At 30.8% G+C, this 22,058-nt stretch overlaps 1 protein-coding gene across 1 annotated transcript in view; it reads left to right on the top strand.

Moving 5' to 3' along the window:
* Nucleotides 1-8,843: 8,843 nt before the first annotated feature.
* The window catches only part of LOC133338179 (ras GTPase-activating protein raskol-like), a gene marked incomplete at its 3' end in the record, with an annotated part of 134,743 nt that continues 121,528 nt past the window's right edge, over nt 8,844-22,058 (top strand). The window contains exon 1 of the mRNA XM_061546361.1: nt 8,844-8,922. Within this exon, the coding sequence (XP_061402345.1) occupies nt 8,844-8,922 (79 nt within the window). The remainder of the gene's footprint in view (nt 8,923-22,058) is intronic.

Below are 22,058 nucleotides of genomic sequence, written 5' to 3' on the forward strand. Positions count from 1 at the left end.
CCCATTTGTCATCACTGTTATCCAATAAGAGCGTAATATTTTTTATATTATTAAATTTTAATTTAATTTAAATAATATGAATATTTAGTGATACAAACAATATTTAAAATTATATTTCTTTATTTTTATTAATTCGAAATTAAATTCTAACATAAAATTAATAGTTATTGACACAAAATTATATTTCTTTTTAGAATAATAACTTTAATTTTATTTATTTTTATTAATTTAAAATAAATAAATCATACCAAATCATTTTTTGGTAGAAAAAACAAAAAAATATGGCCACACTAATGTTTGATTTACAATATTCTGTTCAACTTGCTCCCCATTTGCCATCACTGTTATCCAATAAGAGCATAACATTTGCCACTCTCCACCATAGGAGAGCACAAGCAACAATAAAACCGTTTCATAGAAAATCAAATTTAAATTTAATTTAACTAATATTAATATTTATTGATATTAAATAATATTTAATATTAAATTTATTATAATATTTAATTTCTATTCTATTTACAGATTTTTTCTAAATTTATTTCTAATTTGAATTTAAATTCCTTTAACGCATACCATGCCAATGCACATTTGTTTTGTTTGAACGGATGAGAGTTCATGTCTCCCTCTCTTTCTCTGTCTCTACAAAATTTCCTGTTCAATTATGCCACATATCTATGTTGTTCTGTTATTGCGGCTTTGATTTGACGTGCTCTGTCTCTCTCACCCATTGCATACATTTGTTTCCCTCTATCTCTCTCTCTCTGAGGTTCATTCTGTTGTGCTCTGTTATGTTAGTGTTTGCTGGATGGAGTTTGGGAGACTCACTGAGTGTGTGTGCATGTTTGGTAATGTACCGGTATCAAAGCACACATTTCCATCAATACAATTCAGTTTCAACGGCGACGACGGTGACGGTTAACGGCTATTTTATTAAACAAGCGGAAATACGGGGTTTGTTGTATTTTGTGTGAGAGATTGTTTCGTCTTTCTGCTTTAACCGTAAAATACCAAAAAATAAATAATAAAAAACTACGAAATGTGCGTGCGTGAATGCGTTTTTTTTTGATTTGTTAAAGAAAATTAAATGAAGTGGAATAAAAATAAATGAAAAAAATGCATTTGCATAAAATACAAAAAGAAGTTGAAGAAAAGAAAAATATAAAAAAATAATTAAAGAAACCAATAAATTAAAAAAAATAAATATATAAAATAAGAAATAAAAAATATTAAAATACAATTTTAAATAATTAAAAAAATGTGCAATATTGCTGTGTGAAAAATACAATTTCGGAATGAGTTAAAAAAATCTACACAGATGCATTTTTCTGTAGATAAATCATAAATAAAAATCTCATATTCACAATTTAAATTTTGCTTGCTTGCGCCTGCTCAAGCCATCGATTGCATTGCATCTCTATATAAGCTACCACTACGAAGTTTGTTGTTGTGCTTTCAGCATCTCATACACAGATTATTTATCTCAACCTGCTAAATATGGAATACAATAAAAATAGTGTTTGAAAAAAATAATAATAAAAAGAAAAAAAAGAAATAATAATAAATAAATAAACTTCAATAAAAAAATCATGTCAAGAGTGATGTTATTGTTGTTGTAATTTTTTTCAAATAAATTTGTTGTAAAAAAATAAAATCTACATTGAGTAAAGTGTTTGACAAGTGTTAAAGCATTAAGGTGTATAACCAAACAACTGTCATAATTTTTGTGTGTGTTTGTTTAAAAAAGGGATAAACAGAAGTTTGACAACCACCCCCAACCAGCCTGTCATATAGGTATGTTTACAGCTGTGCTATATGATAGATGTTCGTAGTGTAATTTTTTTACTATCTCTCTCTGTGTATTAACGACGATTAACAATTAGTGTTCTTTGTTCTTACAAAATAAAACACCCCCACCGGCCAGCAACAAAAACAACTCCCCCTCCCTTTAAAATAAAAAAATCAAAATAAACAAATCCACCAACAAAAAAACTAGTGACGTTTTCCACTTAGTTTTTTTTTGGTGTTGATGTCGTCGTCGTCTTTTTTATCTCCTTCACAATTGTAAGTGTCCCCCCACCTCATTTGTTGTTGATGTTCTCCCATCTCAAGAGCAAGCAATCATAACTAACTGTGTAATGAGGAGATAGATGTGTGCCAGTGATTGAGTGCGTGTGTGTGTCGGTGTGTGTTGTGCCCTATGTGTTGTGATTTCCGATAAGAGTGCAAGTTACAGCAGTTGTCACCGTTGTTGTCGTCGTGTTTTTTCTTGTTCTTGTTATGGGTTTTTAACGGTCTCTCTCTCGCCATTGGCATCAGTACTACTATCCCCCAACCCAACCAAATGGTGACAAAAAATCAATAAATTCTTCTTCTTGTAGTACTGCTCTCATAGTAAATGTGTAATGTTGTTGTTGTCTTCGTTGCCGTTGTTGCAGTTTATTTTTTGTTCTTGTTTTTTTTGTGGTGTGTTTTTTTTTATAGAACAAGTCACACAAATTGCAATGTTTTTTTGCCAATGGTAGTTGGTATTATTGCTGTAGTCGTTGGTTTTTATCTCAAAAATGCAACCTTGAATTGTCAATTTGATGCAACATCGTTTGCCATTTGTCATGTTATGACAAGATTGTAAATAAGGGAAAAATAAGAAACTACAGGGCTTTTGTGCTTTAAAAAATGTTTTCAAAATAAATAAAATATAATAAATATTGAGAAAAAAATTTAAAATAAACACTACAGAATTTCGATAAAAATCATTGATTTTTCTCGAAGGATTTTTTTTTAAATTCAAGATACCGTTTTCCATTTATTTAGAAAATTATTTTAAATCAAACAGGAGGGGGACCCCCCCCCCTTCCTGTTTCAAAAAATTTAATTTTTTTTTTTGATTTAACTCAAACCTACACTAAATGAAGAATGTTCCTATAAAATTTTAAAATCTCAACAACTCTTGAAGATATAGCCGATTTATTGTGTTAGCATCATGAGACGGCAAGAACAATTCTCAAATATTCATGCTCTTTTTTCAAAATAGTTTTTTTACAACTGGTGGGCACGCTAGGATTAATCCATTCCGTGTAGATCTTCCTTATTTTAATAAAAAAAATCAAAATCCGCCATTTTGTTAATTTTGGTGTGAATGGTGTGTCCCTTAATTCCTACCGAGATGCTTAGAGTACGTGGGTACCTTCCTTGCGGCCTTACTCCACTGTTCTGTATACACCAGTTGATACAAAGCGCCAACTAACGCCTCCACACCAAAATGCAGATACCAATCGATCACACGTATTTGGACGTGATCATTTCATAGGATGAGGAGCGAAGCCCATCTAAAATTTGTGCATTTCTTTGGGTATAAACCACCTCCAGAACGATGTTCTCCGAAGAGCAGACCTAGGTGCCCCGAAACTTGTGGTACCGTAATCTTCGGTCAGGTTCATAGCCAAACAGTTCGAGACTGTACAACCACAGACTATAGCTCTACCCAGCTTTATAGCCAAAGCTACTACCATTAGAACTAACATATGCAGGCTCTCTAAAATGGAACAATCGCTGAAAGGGAATAAAAAACAAATGGCCATCATCATCTTACGATATTGGCAGTACCCATGCATTCCACCCCTTCCAACAATTGTGCAACAAGCCTGTTAGCTCGGAATTGGTCCTCCACCGATTTCCCGAAACTATTACCATTTGAACTATAGCTGCAGGCTCTCCACGATGGATTAACCGTTAAATGAGGATGGGAAACAAATGCCAGATTAACAACTCTCGATGCCGATTTTCACACAGTCTTCCATCCCCAACCAACGATCCTCCCACAAGCCTACAAAGTCCGGTAATGGTAACCCTACTAGTTTCGATCCATGATCTGGGACTAACAAACATACAAAACAAAAATCAGACTATAAATATACATTCTCTTATGCCATATGGCTAACAATGAAGGAGACTTTGAAAATAATATATATCTAGCTTTACATGACTCATCAATTAAAAAGAGTCCAAACTTAATTTATCTTAGAACTACCATAGAGTCTAAACTTGAAATGAAACTATTTACATTTCTTCCTTATTGCGCTGTACTATATACAGCTTCAATGTCGGCGTCAAATCAGTGGTACCCCCGATGATAGTACATCAGCCGGTCACTTGCATCGTAAAGGATTCCTCCATTTCGCAGCTTCAGTAAAGCTGCCGGGACAGGTTTTTCCTTCTAAGAGTGCAGTGAAGTTCCTCATTACATTCTAGACGTTGTTCCACTATCCCATTTTTCATAAACTGGCTAATTCCCAGATGTCATGCAGACATCGATTGCATTATATATGTTTCTGTTGAGTGAATGGCTATAAATTCGATTTATATTTAGTGTTGACCTCATTATCATGCATGATTCTAATAAATTTCTCTCCCACATTCTAATCTTTTCCATTTTGGCTGATGATATGTGTGCGCATGTAGCAATAGAGTAGGTAATGATGAGTCGTATCACTTGCTTGTATATTAGCAACATTACCTTCGAAGAAAGGTATCGTATCCGAAAGAGCCTTTGGTATGCGAAGTTTATCTTTTTAGTAACTTTACCTTGGTAGAAAGTCCTCCTTGCACCCGAAAGAGTCTTTGGTAGGCGAAATTCATCTTTTTGTCACATAATACACATGACAGCTAAAGTCGAATCTATCATTCAGGATGATTCTAAAGTACTTTATACTGTCTGTCGAACTTTTATAATTGGAATGTATTTTCGAAGCTTTTCGCAGTAGCCTTGGGTTTTCCAATATCAAGTTTGAGTCCCCATTTGTTGAAGTATTTTCATGTACACATTCGGGCTTCTTTCTATAGTACTTCCAAAGCGACCATTCAATGTCTGTAACACAACATCAGCGTAACTCATCAACAATCAGTTGATCATAGTATGTTACATACGAATAGGTTGAGCAGAACCGGCCCCAGCAGTGATTCCTGAAGCACCCCTACTTTGACCTATTGCTGTTCAGATATCATAATCTCTACGAAAAAATCGAGCCTTGAGAAAACGATTGCATTTTATAAAAAATATGTGCTGTCATACTATTTCAAAGGATTTGGCAATGTCCAAGCCAATTCCAATGGTCTCTCCTTCAGTTTAAAACCTTCGGTGACATCCAGGACACCACACGACAAATTCATGTTAATATCCTCCACCACATAAGGTCTTTCCGAAATATTCAGCGTAGACGACCACATAATAATCAAATCAGATCAGATCCGACAATTTGAAGACGATTTAAAAATACTCTTCTATCTTGCTGACAGGTGCACGTGATAACTAGGGGAGTAAATTTGGATCAAATTTCGAAATTTATTCCAAACATAATTCGAACGGAGTATCCAAATCTAAATAATGTCCAAAGATGGTATTTATCGGCCCACGTCTTTTGATATCTACTCCACAACGGGTCGAGATTGTAAAATAGTTGTTGTGCCAGACTACTATCGGCAATATGGGTCCATCATATCTGGTATTTCTACCTCAACTGCAAGTGTAGAATCACTTGAAATAACTCAAAAGTCCTATTTTGATAAATTTAAATAACTTTCAACTTTGTCGTGAGATATTTTTTTAATCAAAATTAATTAATTTCAATAATTTCTCTTTCATCGTATAAAATCAATTCTTCACATCAATAAAAAAAAATGTTGTAAAGTTTATCTACTTTCGCATCTGAATTTAAAAAAATCGAAAATAAAATACTTGTTTATTTTCAAAACAACAGAAAGTATGTTAATGGTCAATAATCAAAATAAGATTGAATTTTTTACTAGCACTAAAAACGTGATTTTTTCGCAAATAAAAACGAAAAAACAATTCGATAATAAAAACAAAAAACATTGTAAATAATTTTTTTCGAAGATAAACTCTGAGGAAATAAATTATCTGTAGATTGTTCAAAAAAAGTGCAATGGTGTTTTGGTATTATTTTTTTTTATTATTAAACATTAAAAATTCATTTAGTTTGTTTATTTTTGTGTTTTAATATTTTTCGATGTTGTTTTGAATTGATTGCAGATAGAGGTAGAAAGAGGAAGAGATATAAAACAGTTGTTTTAGAAATATTTCAATGATTTTTTTCGTTAGAATAAACAATCGATTCGAAATTCATACTTTCATTGCAATGATGATTCAATTGATTTCTATGTTTTATAAACATCGCTGGCGAAAAAAATATTCTCACATTGAAATTCTTTTTCGAAATTATTGAAGAAAATAATCTATGTATTTTTAACTTATAAACATTAGCTGTATAACAAATGGAGAGGCTCTGTAAAGATGTAAACACCTGTTACTACTCTAAAGTAAAACTAAAAAAAATTATAATTTCCAAATTTTGGTGATATTTATAAAATTTTATTACAAAGACATATTTATATATATATGGGACCTCTCTAAGTATTATTCTAAAATTGTAAACAAGTTGTTAATTTGATATGAAGCTAATTTAGTGCCCTATTTGATCCAAATTTTGTACATCGTAATGAGCTAGTGTCCTAGATATTTAACGGATTTTTTTAAGTATAATAAACAATAAACAGAAACACTAAGGAATAAAAATTAGAATTTCCAAATTTTGGTGATATTTATGAAATGTTATTTACGAGGACAGATTATCATTATGGCTCCTCTTTATGTATAATTCAAAAATGTTAATTTTTTTCAAGGGTTTCAAACCCTTTATACCCCTTTTATTTATTTTTTTACTACTCTCTAAAATAAAAATTAAAATTTCCAAATTTTGGTGATATTTTTGAAATTTTATTGAGAGGACAGTTGAATACTTATGGTACCTATATATAATTCAAAAAAGTTCTAATTTTTTTGAAAGGATTTTTATGTCCACCTCATTACGTGTGAAAACATTTTCCCACACTGGAAATATTTTCGAAATTATTTAAGAAAATATTCACTCTATTGCCAGCGAATGGAGTGATCATGTAAACACCTGTTACTTTACTACAGTAATACTATAGAATATAAATTAGAATTTCCAAATGTTGGTGATTTTTAGGAAATTTTATTAAGAGGACAGGTTAATATTTATTGGACCTCTTTATGTTTATTTCAAAAAATTCTAATTTTTTGCATAGATTTTTGTGCCAAGCTCAAGGTGAAGGTTATTAATTATGGAACCTCATTAGACAAATATTAGAATTTCCAAATTTTGGTGATATTTTGCAAATTTTATTACGAGAACAGATACTCATTACCTCTCTATGTATAACTCAAAAAAGTTCTAATTTTTTTAAAGGAATTTTATGTCCACCTCAAGGTTTAGTTTATTAATTATGGATCTCTTTGTGTATAATTCAAAAAGTCTTAATTTTTAAGGGATTTTTAACTACTCTAAAGTATAACTATAAAATAAAAATTAGAGTTTCCAAATTTTGGTGATATTTTTGAAATTTTCATTACGAGGACAGATAATCTTTATGGTACCTCTGTATGTATAATTAAAAAAAAGTATTGATTTTAAAGGGATATTTATGTCCACCTCAATACGGGTAAAAAAAATATTCTCACACTGGAAATATTTTCGAAATTATTGAAGTAAATATTCGTGGTAAACAGCTGAATTAGAATTTCCAGATTTTGGTGATATTTATAAAAATTATATTACAAGGACAGATAATAATTATGTACCTCTCTATGTATAATTCAAAATAGTTCCAATTTCTTGAAAGGATTTATATGTCCACCTCATGTTGGAGGATATAAAAAGTTCGTCCCGACCGAACTGAACGACGTTCTACTTTTTTGAATCTAAGCCTAAAGCCTTTTTAAATATATGTGTTAATCCACGCGTTACGTCTAACTGGAAAAAATATTTTATGCCTTAATAAGTCCCTTTATATTTAATTTAAAAATACCCTTTCAATTCTCAAATTCTAAATATTTAAATTTTATTTTTTCTTTCCTTTTCAGGTTAATCCCCTTTTACAAAATAAAATAGCATGCGACATTTTCCTGTGGTTTTATTTTGGGAAAATCTGAAAATAGAAACAACAACCACAAAAACCATGAGTTCAACACACAACCTGCAGGTTACAAAAATAGAAATGTCTCGAAATTAAAAATAACGAAAAAAAAACAAAAGCAAGGAAAGAAAACGGAATAAAAAACGACGTGAATCTCAAGAACTTTCACCCTTGTTGTTTTTTCCTCGTAATGCTGTCGTATATTGGGTAGTGTAAAGGAAAGGAGGAGGAAAAACAGTAAAAGAAGAAAAGGAAAAAATCCCTCATAGAAACACATTACGACAAGAGAGCTGCAGCATCACATTGAGAAAAAAAGGAAACCATACAACCACCTGGCCAGCATCATCAAATATAGCCACCCAACCACCCACAAAGTTACTATTCACTACGAAATACAACTGTTTTGCCACAGAAAGCTATCATTTCGGTGTGAGTGAGTGTGACAAAGAGAGAGAGAGAATCCTGTAACTGCATTACAAATGACAAAATCCAATATAACAGCATCCCTCTCCATGGTAGATAACCTATGAGAAGAGACATAGGGGAGAGAGAGTGCATGTCTATTGCAAAACATTGTGGAGAGAGTAGAATTTCCATAGAAAATCCTTGGGTTTGTGTGATAAAAACCAAAGAGAGATAAAGAGAGAGCTTAATTAAATTACATAAAAAACAACAACAATTGAAGTGGTGAATTTCAAATTATCAGAGAGCAAAAGGAGAACAAATCAACATCCTTGTTTTGGATTACATATTACACATTATTTTCTACATCGCTAACGAAAAGGAAATCAAAATTACTTGAGAAAAATCAGACCGACAGACAGAGCACAAATATGGGACGCCGTACTTATTTTAATCGTGCTACTGCCATCACCTACCCGAGTAGGGTTGAGGGTTGGTTGGATGTTTGTGGTGAGTATTTTTTTCTTATTTTATTTTGCTTTATTTTTTACTGTGGAAATTTTGTGTAAGCATCCTCAGATAAAAAGGAATGTTAACTTCTTCACTTTCGAAAACATGGTGGTGATTTATCCCAAATCACCTCTTAAATATTTATAGGGGAAGAGTGTCTCCCTATTAAGAGGGTCTCAGGTTACATTATTTGTTTAAAAAGAAATAACATAAAAATCCGATTTCAATCAATTTGCAGTTGATTGCTCTTCAGACAGACAATAGATCTCTTCTCTCTTATGGTCTTAACAAGTGGTTTAAGAAGATTTCTTGGAGGTTTTTATTTTTTATTGGTGGCAATTAGGTTAGAGCGCCACCATCCCACTTCTTCGATATCTCCTCAAGCATTTGATGTCATTGCCTTGGTGTTTGTGCTAATAAATGATGCTAAAATTTAAATATTGTTTTTGTTTTATTTATTGTTTAGACAATTTATTTATTGCAGTTGCTTTGCTTTTAGCAAAGATGTTAGGAACGGGTTTTTGTTTTTTATTATTATTTAAAATTAAATTTTATTGTCCAGTCTCCATTAATTTTTTCCTAAACAAGTCCATAAAGTGATTTATTTAAGAAAACAAAAAATAAATAATTTTTAAAACGTGTGCGTGGGTGCAATGAGGAGACCTCAATGGGGTAGAGAAAAAAACTATTATTTGGGATCGTTTATTTATTTGAAAATAAAAAATTATAAATAAAAACTAAATAATTAAAATAACAAAAATTTAATATTAACATAAAAAAAATATTCTTTAATAAAATCAAAAAAAAAAAAAAAAATAATAATAATAAACAATTCTCAATCATGATCGTTCTAAAAAAATATTTTTTTATAATAGTAAATTAAAAAAATTAAAATATTAAATAATAAATTAAATAAAACATCAAACAAAAATAAATAAAAAATGTTAAAAAATTTAATAAAAAAAATTGTTTTAATAAAAAAGTAAATTTACAAAAATAGAAATGTTTTCGGAAATGTTTCCGGAAATGATATTTTTTAATCTAGAAATGTTGTTTTAAGGGAGAAAAAGGACATTTTTAAAAGCCAGATTTTTTGTTTTATGAAAAAATATTTTTTTCAAAAATTCGGAATTTTTATTTTGTGACAAAAAAATATTTTTTTTAAACTCCGAAATTTTTGTTTAATAAAACTAAGCTAACCTTTGGTTACTTCAAAACTAAATTTTGTTCAAAAAAATCTAGTAACCAAAGGGTACTTCAAAAAAAATTTGTTAAAAATTACAATAACCCAACGGTACTTCAAAAAGCATTTCTTTAAAAAATTCCTCGCCCTTTTTCCAAAAGATTGAATTTTTATTTTGAGAACAAAAAATATTTTTTTAACGCCCAAATTGTTGTTTTATAAAAATAAATTAACTTTTGGTTACTTCAAAAAAAAAAAAAAAAATTGTTAAAAAATCCAATAACCAAAGGTTACTTCAATAAGTATTTCTTTAAAAAATTCCTAACCTTTCGGTTACATAAAAACAATTTAATTAAATTACAATTTTTTGAATAAAAAAATAAATTTAATAACATTAAAAATATAATAAATATGTTTTTTAATATATCCCTTAATTTATAAAGGTTCCGCAAATAATATATGAAGGGGAAAAATACTTTTTTTAAAAGCCAGAATTTTTATTTTATAAAAAATATTTTTTCGAAATTTTAATTTTGTAAAAAAAAAAATATTTTCTTAAAAAACTTTTTGTTTAATAAAAATAAAATGACCTTTGGTTATTTCAAAAAAATTTTGTTAAAAAATCCAGTGAAAAAAAATATTTTCTTAAAAACTTCAAAATTTTTGTTTAATAAAAATAAAATGACCTTCGGTTATTTCAAAAAAAAATTTTGTTAAAAAATCCAGTAACCAAAGGTTACTTCAAAAAGTATTCCTTTAAAAAATTCCTCGTCCTTCGGTTACATCAAACATTTTTTACTGCAGAAAATATTTTTTTTTAATATTTGGTTACTACAATTTTTTTTTTAAATCCACAACCTTTGGTTACTTAGAAAAAATATTTTTTTAAAAACTCCACGCCCTTTGATTACTTATAAATGTATTTTTTAAATCCAGGCACTTTGGTTCCCTCAGAAAATTTAATTAACATTTTAAAATATTTTTTTAAATCAACGCATTGATAATAGTTAACAAGCGGTTTAAAAAGCCACGCCTTCAAAAAAAAAATTTTTAATCCACGTCTTCCTAGCAGTTTAAAAAACATTTCTTTAAAAATCTACACCTTGATAACAGATCAAAAAATTTTTTTAAGCCAAGCCTTCATAACAGTTAAAAAATATTTTGTGTAAAAAATTCAACAAGTTCATAACAGTTTAACTTTTTTTAAATACACATCCTGGTAAGAGTTTCAAAAATATTTTTTAAAAAATCCCCTCCAGAAAATATTTTTTTTTAAATCCACGCCTTGACAACAGTTCAAAATATATTTTTATAAACTCTACGCCCTGATAACAAATCAAAAAATATATAATTTTTAACAATGCCTTTAAAAGAGGCAATTTTTTTTTACAGGAATCCAAACATCTTACTATATGTTAGAAATATTTTCTAAATTAGCTAAACCTCGAAGTTGCTTCAGTTTTTTTTTTTATTCGGATAAAAATATTGAAATTCCATGTCTGACTAAAAAACTATTTTCTAAAAAATCCAAACCTTATCATTGCATTATAATAAATATTCTTAAAAAAATCCAAAAACACATTTATAAGAAAAATGTATATTGAAGTAATTTCAGAGCTATTGTTTTATATAATGACATTATACTATATCCCAGGTCTATTATGGACCCACAGTCTTTGATAAATTTGTAATAATATGTTTGGTTCTTTGATTATGAAAATATATGGTGATATTGTGCACTTACTTTAATATAAATTTCCTGTTATTTTGTCATCCATCTGAAATATAGAATACCAAAGAATATATTTTGAGAGATAATTAGGTTACCGAAATTTATAAGTGGATAGAAATATTCCAAAGTCATTTAATCGTTTGCCGATACAGTAGATATCGGATATAAGCACATCCCATATAAGAAAGATTATCAAAAACACCGAGCCTTTTTACACTTCCTCAGTATAAATATTGCTTCATATAAGAAAAACGCGAATAACACTGATATAAAAAATATTTGTCAAACACCAAAGCTGACAAAGGTATTTGAAAACGTTTCATATAAGAAAATATGTAAAATTAGTGGCCAATTTATTAACATTGAAAATGAAAGGAATGAATATTAATGAATATTATTAGGTTGGGGGGAAATCCATTATTTTTATATGAACTATAGGATTTTATTTAACATGCTTCGGAATGTCCGATTTGGGCCCAAAATACACCGATTTGTTGACAGTTTTAAGTTAACTTCATAATGCCGTCTCTCATAGAAATCTTGCTCTCTATTTGCAAAAATCTCTAGTAGTATGTACCCTTATAAGAAACAACTTTCTTATATCCGATAATTCCACATAAGAAAAAAACGCATATAAGAATGAAATATCCGGCATTTTTTTAATTTCTTGTATCCAATATCTACTGTATATGATTAAAAACATATTATTCCAAAGGTTATATGGTCATTCATTAAAAAAAATATATGGTGATATTGTACACATTACTTTTATAAACTTTTTGGTCCTTCGATCACAGAAATATGTTGCATTTTAATTTCTGTATGAATAATTTAAAAAGAAAAATCTTTCATTTTTCCTGATTATTCCCTAACTATATTTTAAATTAAAAATTGTTTGACATTTGATGGGTCATATGTTGACTTATAATGGCATTATAACGAACAAATACCCTCGAAAAGACTTTATGAGAACCGTCAAACCCAACCGCCAACCGTTATAACTTGATTAACATAATCATAGAAAATTTTATGCACGTCTTCGTAATTTTGTTGTTGTTTTATTTTTTCATAAACTCCGTTCTTAAATATTTCTTATACAATGAATGTAGTAAGACTCTCAAGTCACAAATTCATTCATATCAATGTATGTATGTACTGTAGAATATGTCGGAACATAATTCTACGGCATACATATTTAGACACGCACAATTTCTAGCAACAAATATATTATGGTTATAAAGGGCTACAGATATGTATGTACTCATACATCAGTACATACCCAGTTAATATGGCGTGTCAAGAGATATATGTGGATAATATTTTCATAAATATAACTACGAATGCCATTTTTGAGTTCATTCATTTCAATCCAATTTTGTACGAACAGACGTCATTGCAATGCGCCCCTCCCCACCTTCACACACTTCCTTATGGTTGCCTTAGATGTCGTGGCAAACAAAAAGAAAGGGAGGTTATTTATCCACCCACCCACTTGCATAGAGATTTTTCTTTTGGGTTCGTTTTTTCTCAGTGAAATGCGGAAATGTAAGTAGTTCTTTGAATGAATACACATGCATGCGGACAGACAAGCATAAATACATAATTAAATTTGTCAGAATTTTAAATTAAATTTTGTGGTTAAAATGTTGGAAAATATAATATCTGTGTGTGTACGTTTCCCATGAACCTTTCTTTGCCAAGATCAAAGTCAAAGGTTTTGGAACTGTTAGCCAGAGTTAGAATTACAAATAATGCTTGCATTTTGTCAAAGGCAACCATAATAAAAAACGCTCCAATCCACTTTGAACTGCCAAGATCAAAATGGTCCTTCAATATGATTCAGCAACAATTTTATATTGCTGAATCATGAGTAATGGATAGATATGACATCTATGATGTAATGAAGGGTATATGTAGAATTTTCGTTATTGAATCAAAAGGCATTACAGTTCTATTTTCTTGTTTGGAAAAAAAACCAAATGTCTCGTAGAAATCATATTAATGTCTTTGAAATTAAAAAAGTTGATGAACCCTGGCTCCCAACACAAAATTTTAGGTAACTGACGGATAATCAAGGAATGGGTACTCATTAGGGATACTATTCGAGCGCAAAAGACGACTTTTCGATTTTTGCTTCTGACCAAAAAGTCGATTTTTAGACTTTTCGATTTATGCCTTTGACTGAAAAGTCGACTTTTCGATCTTTCGATTTTGTCAAAACTCGACTTTTTTCGACTTTTACTTTTAAAGTTTTTAAGTTCCGGAGAGTGCAATTTTTGGGCAATTTGAGCTTTGAGATAAAAAAACCAAGTATTTATGAAGAAAATGGAAAGTCGATTTTGAAAAGTCGATTTTGCGATTTTCTCATAGATCAAAAGCCGACTTCGACTTTTAGACTTTTCAATACAAAAAGTCGATTAATCGATTAGTCGAAAGTCGATTTACTTATCCCTAGTACTCATTCAGTTAGGGAATCATTACGAAGAGTCAAATTCTTGGTAATTGAGATTTTTTATTCGACAGAAATTGTCCTTCAGGTTTACTTCTCACTTTTTAATTTAATCCAACAGACGGCTTGTACCTGATTTACACATGGTGCAATCAATAAGGAACTCTTTATTTATTTGAGAGATCCACTGCAAGATGAAAAGGTTTGTGTTTCCTGACGTCCAACGCATAATTGTGAAGAGATCGATGGATTATCGAAATACAAACTTTAGAATCGCAATGAAATGAAATTCATTCAGATAGGAAAACGAAGTGCAAATCAATTGTTCTGGATTTTTTTCGGATTTACACACCGAAAACCGTTAGACCCAATGCAGCCAATAAGAAAGACAGAACTTTTGATTTAATAGATCCACTGACAATGTTTGTGTTCACTGGCACCCAATGTATAATTGTGAGTAGGTAGAAGGATCGTCGAAAAAAACTAATCCATAAACTTTAGACTTGCAATAAAATATCCAGACCTCTTATGCATTAAATTAGGAAATACCAAAGAAGAGTTAAATCTCTAGTTGATCTATTTCATCCTTGAAGCAATGATCCTCGCAGGTTTCCGGAGTCAACCCAATATGAAGATTAATCTTTCCTAATATAATACATCAGATCCATTCTTCCGGTGTTCTTGTTGATTTACACACCGAGAACTGGCTATATGGTCGAATCCAAATCAATATAACCAAACTAATTTTGAACCATCAAAACCATTTTTGTGGCCTCGTTACTGTGAAGCGGCCTTCAGAGAACAATTTACATTGGATGCGCTTAAATGTCGATGCAATTTTATTGCATTCTTTATTTCGAACGCGGAATTTTCCAATAAGATTTTTGCGCTTTTTCTATGGTAAAGACTTCGGACCTCTTTTTTCGAATCTACTTAGTCATTTAGGATTTTTTACTTTCTTAAATAGTGTCTATGAATGTCTCCTTTAGTTCAATTTTGTCTCGGATGAACCTTTCTTTGATCTGTCTGGCGAACTTTACCGACTTAGTCTTTTGCACTCTTCGCCAGTAGCTGCAGCTGGGCGGGTCCAAACCAAGTTAGCATTTTAACAATCTTTTTTTTTTTAATAATTTTGTTTAAATTTGTATTATTTTAGCCGACAATTTTCCATTTCCTCGTAGCAGCATTTAGGTGGATTATGTCTGAACTATATTACATGTAAACTCAGCTCGAAGGACCATTCGTCAATTGTTTTATTCAATCAAACGACCATTTCAGGAAAAATACAAAGAAATGTTGTATTTGCTTCTCTTCCAAAAAATAGCATTTTTAAATAGTTTATAGCAAATTCTCTTTTCCTTTTAGCGGACAATTTTCAGTTTTTCTATTTACGCCAGACATAATCCATTTTAGTTGGAATGGATTATGTCTGAACTAAATTAAATCTAACCTCAGCTTGAAGGACAATTTCAAATTCGTTCAAATGCTTTATTTAACCAAAGGAACATTTTAGGAAGTTTTTTTTTTTCGAGAAAAAATACAGAAAAGTCTTGTTCTCTCTTCCTAAACAACATTTCAACTAGTTTCTTTGTAATAGCTCACCTTTTTTGTTTGACTTCTAGATGGGTTCCTAAAATCAATATTTTGTAAAGTTCTGAATTCATACTTAATTTCTTAAATACAATTGCCCCCAAAAATAATCATGCTCTTCTTAATGTTCCCAATTTGGCTTGAAATCAAGTTACGTAGTTTTCCGTAAACATCGCTCCATTTTTGTTTGTGGAATAAATTGAAAACATACAAAAACATGTTTTTGCAATTTCAGAAAAAAAGATTTATCCTTTGTCTCTATAAATGGTCAAACAGCATTTCGAATTAAATTAATGCGAAATTTATAGAGAGCAATGAGGAGGTAGCAGTTAAACACTTCTCCGTTTTTGCTTTCAATTGGGAATGTTTATACAATTTATGTAGATTTATTTATTTACATGAAAACAAAAAGCTTGGAATAAAGATTTTTTTCAGTTCTTGATTTTATATATGTATTTTTTTATTTATAATTTTTACAAAATTGTCCTTCGTTTAATTGCCAATGAAAACATGAATTGAAAAATAAAAATGAAAAGAACTGCAGAGGTTTACTAAAACAAGTTTTTGTTTAATGAATTGGTCCTTCGAGGCGATAAATAGTTTAAAAATGTCACAGAAGGGAGATAAATAGTTCTATGTTTTAACATTATACTGTTAAAGTTCAATCAATTTATATACAAAACTTGGAATAAAGATTTGTTCACGATTTAATCAGTTCCAGATTGTATAAAACAATTTTTTTGGCTATTTGACAGAATGGTCCTTCGACTAATTTGTAAAGGAGACAAGAATTGAAGAATAATAATTAAAATTACTAAGGCTTACTAAACATATTTTTATTTAAGAAGTCATGACAAAGAATTGGTCCTTCGAAATATTCCAGAAGGTAGATAAATACTTCTATGTATGAGGTGGCCAAGAATTGGTCTTTCGAGTGGAAAGAGATTTTAGAAAGTTTAATGATTAAGAATTTTCTAGCGTACCAATTTTGTTTCCAGACATTTTATTGACATTATTCGTTTTAATGGTCCATTGATCCATAAGTTTTTGTGATAGATAACTATATGTTAAAGTAATATGGTCCTCCGATACATATGGTGATTGTGTATATTGACTTTTATATAAGGCATTTTTCTTCAGCTGGAACATCTTGTGCATTTGCTTATGGTACAATGAAGTGAATCGAAGGACCATTTATGATATAAAAAATTAAATTGTCATCAGTCAATCATATGCGTCTATGTTGAGTGAAGCGTGGGTGTTCACAAATTATTAGCCAAATTAGTGGATTTCGTAATGTAATAATAGGAGTGGCTACGTAATATAGGAACGGGAATTTTAAAATTCGGTCCTTCGACTATTTTAATTATATCCATTTAATTTTTTCCCATTTCGTAAGTATAAATCGTAGATTCGAGCTGCTAATCATATATTGAAACGACTCGAAAGGTCTTTTCTTACATTAGTAAATTACATCGCACATTTAATTTTGAAAAACTTATTGGTTCGATTCGTAAAATATGTCGATAGTTTCAATAGTTTTATTTGTTATTTCAATTGACCTCCAATACATTTAAGTGTGGTTAGAAAGATTGAAAATTGAAATTTTGATTATTATAGCCATGGTTGCCATGGTACATTAACTTTTTAAAACCTTATGGTCTTTCGATTACTAAAACATGTGGTGAAAGTGTGCCTTTAAGGGGACCCCCCCATTCTCGGTGTCAAAAAATTTTTTGATTTAATTCGAATCTACTCAAATTCTAGAATGTTCCTACAAAATTTCAAGTGAAAATCTCAAGAACTCTTGAAGATATAGCCGATTTATTGTGTCAGCATCAAGTGACGGCTAAAGGGCTTCTCAACCTTTAAACGCGTTTTTCTCAAAACGAATGGCGGGCACGATAACTCAAAAACTAATAATCCAATTGGTTCCAAATTTTGCAACGTTTCTCTGGGAGTGTATAGCTCTCGTATGAACTAGGATAAACCCAATCATTGAAGATCTTCCTTATTTTTTAACTTGGTTTTTGGTAAAAAATCGGCGATGTTCCAAAAATATTTGTTCAAAGGTCCACCATTTTGTTAATTTTAGAGCGAAGTCAATAATCCCAGTTCATACGAGAGCCAGACATGTACTCTTTCTAACACCGTTGGAATTTTCGGATTCCGATGATCCAGTGAGGAGTTATCATGCCCGCCATCAAATATAAGGACTTTTCTTTAATAATTTTTCTTCTCTTTTAAATCCTCAAATATATATGTGCAAAGTTACAAGCCTTAACAAGCATTGGTATTGATTTCCCAGCCCATTGAAAATCTTGAAAAATTAAAATCGAGAATGGGTGGGGTTCCCTTAATGTTTTTTTAATATTTTTGGTCCTTCGACTACGAAAATGAATTTCATTTATGAATTTCGATTATGAATTTCAATTAAATGGTTTTCGAGTACTGCCATTGTGAATTTTCGATATTTTTATATATTATTTAAATTGTAAATTTATATTGAGAGATTGTACGTTAACCTTAGCAGTAAATGGCGAGAAGACCATGCTTATGGTAATACGCGCAAGACGTCCAGTAGACTCGGACCTACTGTGGAACTTGAAAACAGCTTTGAGAAAAAAAACTAATAAGCAACTCAAAAGCAAGGCCACCTCTCGCCAGACCAAACTAACACTCTACAAGACGAATTTGTATGGATCTGAAGCATAGGTACTTGCGCAAGCAGATGTGGCAGCTCTTGGAGTGTTTGTCAGAAAATTTCTCCGGAAGATCTATGGGCCGATCTGCGTCGACGGTGAATATCGTCTCGGACATAAAAATAATCAGACGTATCGAGCTGCAGCGACTACGTTGGCTAGGCCATGTTGTGAGAATGGATGTCCCAGCTCAAAAGGCATATAATAGGTAGCCTAGTGATGGTTCGCGCAAAAGGGGTAAGCCCACGAATCCGTTGGAAAGACCAAGTAGAAGACATCTGGGAAAGTGGGTTTTCAAACTGGATGAGATGCGCACATTACTAACGCTCTTGAAAATCTTTTTTAAGGTCGGCTTATGGAGCAACCGTTCTGTTACAAGCCAGCTAAGAAGAAGAAGTGATCCCCCGCTAACTAAAATATACTAAGAAGTAACTTTCTTCAATACATTTCTGAGTAGATTAAAAATGCCATCTATTTGGACTACAACAAAAATTGGTATGAATGGTCTCCTTAAGGACTATTTTTGTTGTGTTTACTTGTCCGTCAATTACTATTTTTGAACCTACCATTAAATACTTTTGGTCCTTCGACCTATTACAATGGTCCCATGATTAAATAGTCTTTCAATACTTGTATGAGTAGAAGAAAATTTCGTAATATTGAAAGAAATTGTTATTTCTAAGATATGTACACATTTTTGGATATAGAATAGGCAATATTAAAAAAATTCTCTTGAGATTATAGATCTTTCGTTTTTGCAAATATATGGTGATGTTGTACATTTACTTTTTGGTTCATGGATTACAAAAATATATTTTTATTCTTTTGCGTGGTGAATTCTGGTCCTTCGATTACCAAAATATTTAGAGGTTTTTTTCAGTTAGCATAGGTCTTCGTTTACGCAGATACTTTTAAATAGTTCTCCATTAAATTAATGCGTGTATAGAAATTTTTACTTCCAAGAATTTTCTCGTTTAAATATGAGAACAAAATTAAAACAAGTTCTTTTGAGAGATTATAGGTCCTTCGTTCTGGAAAAAATATATGGTGATATTGTACATTTACTTTTAAGCTCTTCTATTACAAAAATATTTGCATGTTTTTCCAATTTCTTCAAATTCACTTCGATTATTTGTAACAAACACGGTTTAAATGGTCCTTCGACTACTTGCGTATTTGGTGACATTTACTTTTAAAGTTAAATGCTAAACAATTAAACTACATTTAATTATGAACATTTTAATTACACGTCAAAATTATGTTAATGACATCCGAACATTTTCGCTAGCCATAAATAAAAAAATAGAACATTTTTAAGTACCAACTTAGCCGGCATTTAATGTTTTAGATGACACATTTTATTACAAAGACGGCTATTAACATGATTCTGTTTTCTTAACATTTCCCCATTATCATCTTCGTCGTCTACTTCCATATGAAATTACCAGGAGTAGTACTTGCCGTATGGCACATTTATTTAATTATTTAAAAGAAAAAAAAATTGCTTCTTTTGAACAAAGAACAGAGCCACAATAAAGTATTCTACTCTCATACATTATTCACACGAGATATTTTTTTATTCGTGGTGTAAAGAAAAAAATATTTTATTTTTAAATTATATTTACATTTTATGATAAACTTTTATGTCATGAAATGCCAGTATTTCTTTTTTGTTTTGTTCGGATGAGTAGTTTTTCTTAACAATGTGTAATTTTTTTGGAGAGCAAGAGAACTCTATATCTTTGGGATATAACTCAAATTTATCTCAATTCGTAAATATTTGTAATCTGATTCTCATCGCATGACGTTGCCATTATTTACATGTTATTACACTTATAGTTAACCAAGATTACAGAATCAGATAAAGAGCAGAGAAGTACGAAGAAGTCACGAACGTAAACTCTTTTCTAGAGAATGGATTAAAGATAGAAACAATAGAAGCAAAAAAACTACTTAACCTCTACAAAATATGTGTGGGAGTTATGGACAATTGTTATAATGTTTAATGGTCAAAAATAAAGGTTAACCTCACTTAAAGCACTTTGGCTTATCTAGAACTCCGCTTCGTGTGATCTTCCATAGACGTAATATAAACAAAAATTTGAATTGCTTTATTTTTAATTATATTCCAGGAATTGATACAAAAATGAGTTAGCTATCGACAAATAGATCAGTGCTTAGCATCAGACAAAACTCATCTCGAAAGAGAAATATTAATAAAAAAACAATCAATGAATGATGCTTCGCCCTAAAAAGGCATTAAAATAAAACTCAAACATTTAGCTTGAGCCCGGCTGGGATTTGAGCCCTGGTTCCCATGGCATCTGTTGGTGTCCGACGCCTTCGCGTTCAAAGCCACCTCCTTATTTTACTAAGGTTGCACAATATGCAGTTGCATACCATTGAAGAAAAATATTGTAGTCTGTATGGAAAAAAAAGTCCGTCACTACATGGAAAATCTGCTCTGATAAGAAATGTTCCGGTGTGATGCCAAATGTCCGAACCTTGACACGGTTGAATTTAATTCGTAGATGCAATTTTGCAACAATATTCGACATAAATACAAATTATCAAGTAAAGACATTTGTAAGCCACATTGCCCAATATGCCTGATGAGCCGCTTAACCAACGGCGAAACGCGTCGCATAGTGGTGGGAATGTAGTATCTCTCTCTCCTTTTCATTGCAACTCCGATCATGTAGCTCATCTCGAAAGAGAAATTAATAAAAAACTGAATTTTATTCAAATGCATATATGGTCCTTCGATCTGCTACTAAAGCGACTCGAAGGACCATTTCTTATATTAAATATTACATCCCGACATCCCGTATAACCAAGATCTCACATGGCCTATTATCTGCTCGAAGGACCATTTAATCATTCCAATAAATTGCATGAATTTTTAATTGAGTAATTTTTCCTATGAAGGCTAGATATTGATCTTTCATAAGATTGTATTGATATTTTTAACACAGTTCTCCTTTTCTCCTATTCCATTTCAATTTCTTTGTAAGAAGTCCAACAACTCTTCCTCTGTGAGTGTCAAATCGATTTCGAATCTAGTTCTAAGTGTCAATTTACATTTATGCTTGTAAATTCTTAAGTGATTACAATTTGGCGTTGACAGCCAAACAACCACACAGTAGTCGAATCTGACGCCCTTCGTCGTTTTTGTTATCATTTCCCGCTGAGTGACGCTGCAATCCAAATACTTAGAGGTTAAAGTGTTTACTAAACGGCAAAAGATAAACAATCCACGAGTTTTTGTATTTTTATTTATTTTTCAAATACGTTTTTTTGTTTATTTTTGAGAAATTGCGTGCCGGAATTATCGGCAGCATTTTTTTTTTTCTAAACGGGATTTTAATATTTCAACACATGTTTGTAAGATGTCACCACTAGCAGAGTCCGCGACGGAGATATGACAGATGGTTGGTAATTGATATGCTACTTTTTTTATTCATTAAATAAATATTTAAA

The sequence above is a fragment of the Musca vetustissima genome, unplaced genomic scaffold (assembly GCF_032173495.1).
Source record: "Musca vetustissima isolate MV318-11 ecotype Yass unplaced genomic scaffold, APGP_CSIRO_Mvet_v1 utg3058, whole genome shotgun sequence".
Lineage (NCBI taxonomy): Eukaryota > Metazoa > Arthropoda > Insecta > Diptera > Muscidae > Musca > Musca vetustissima.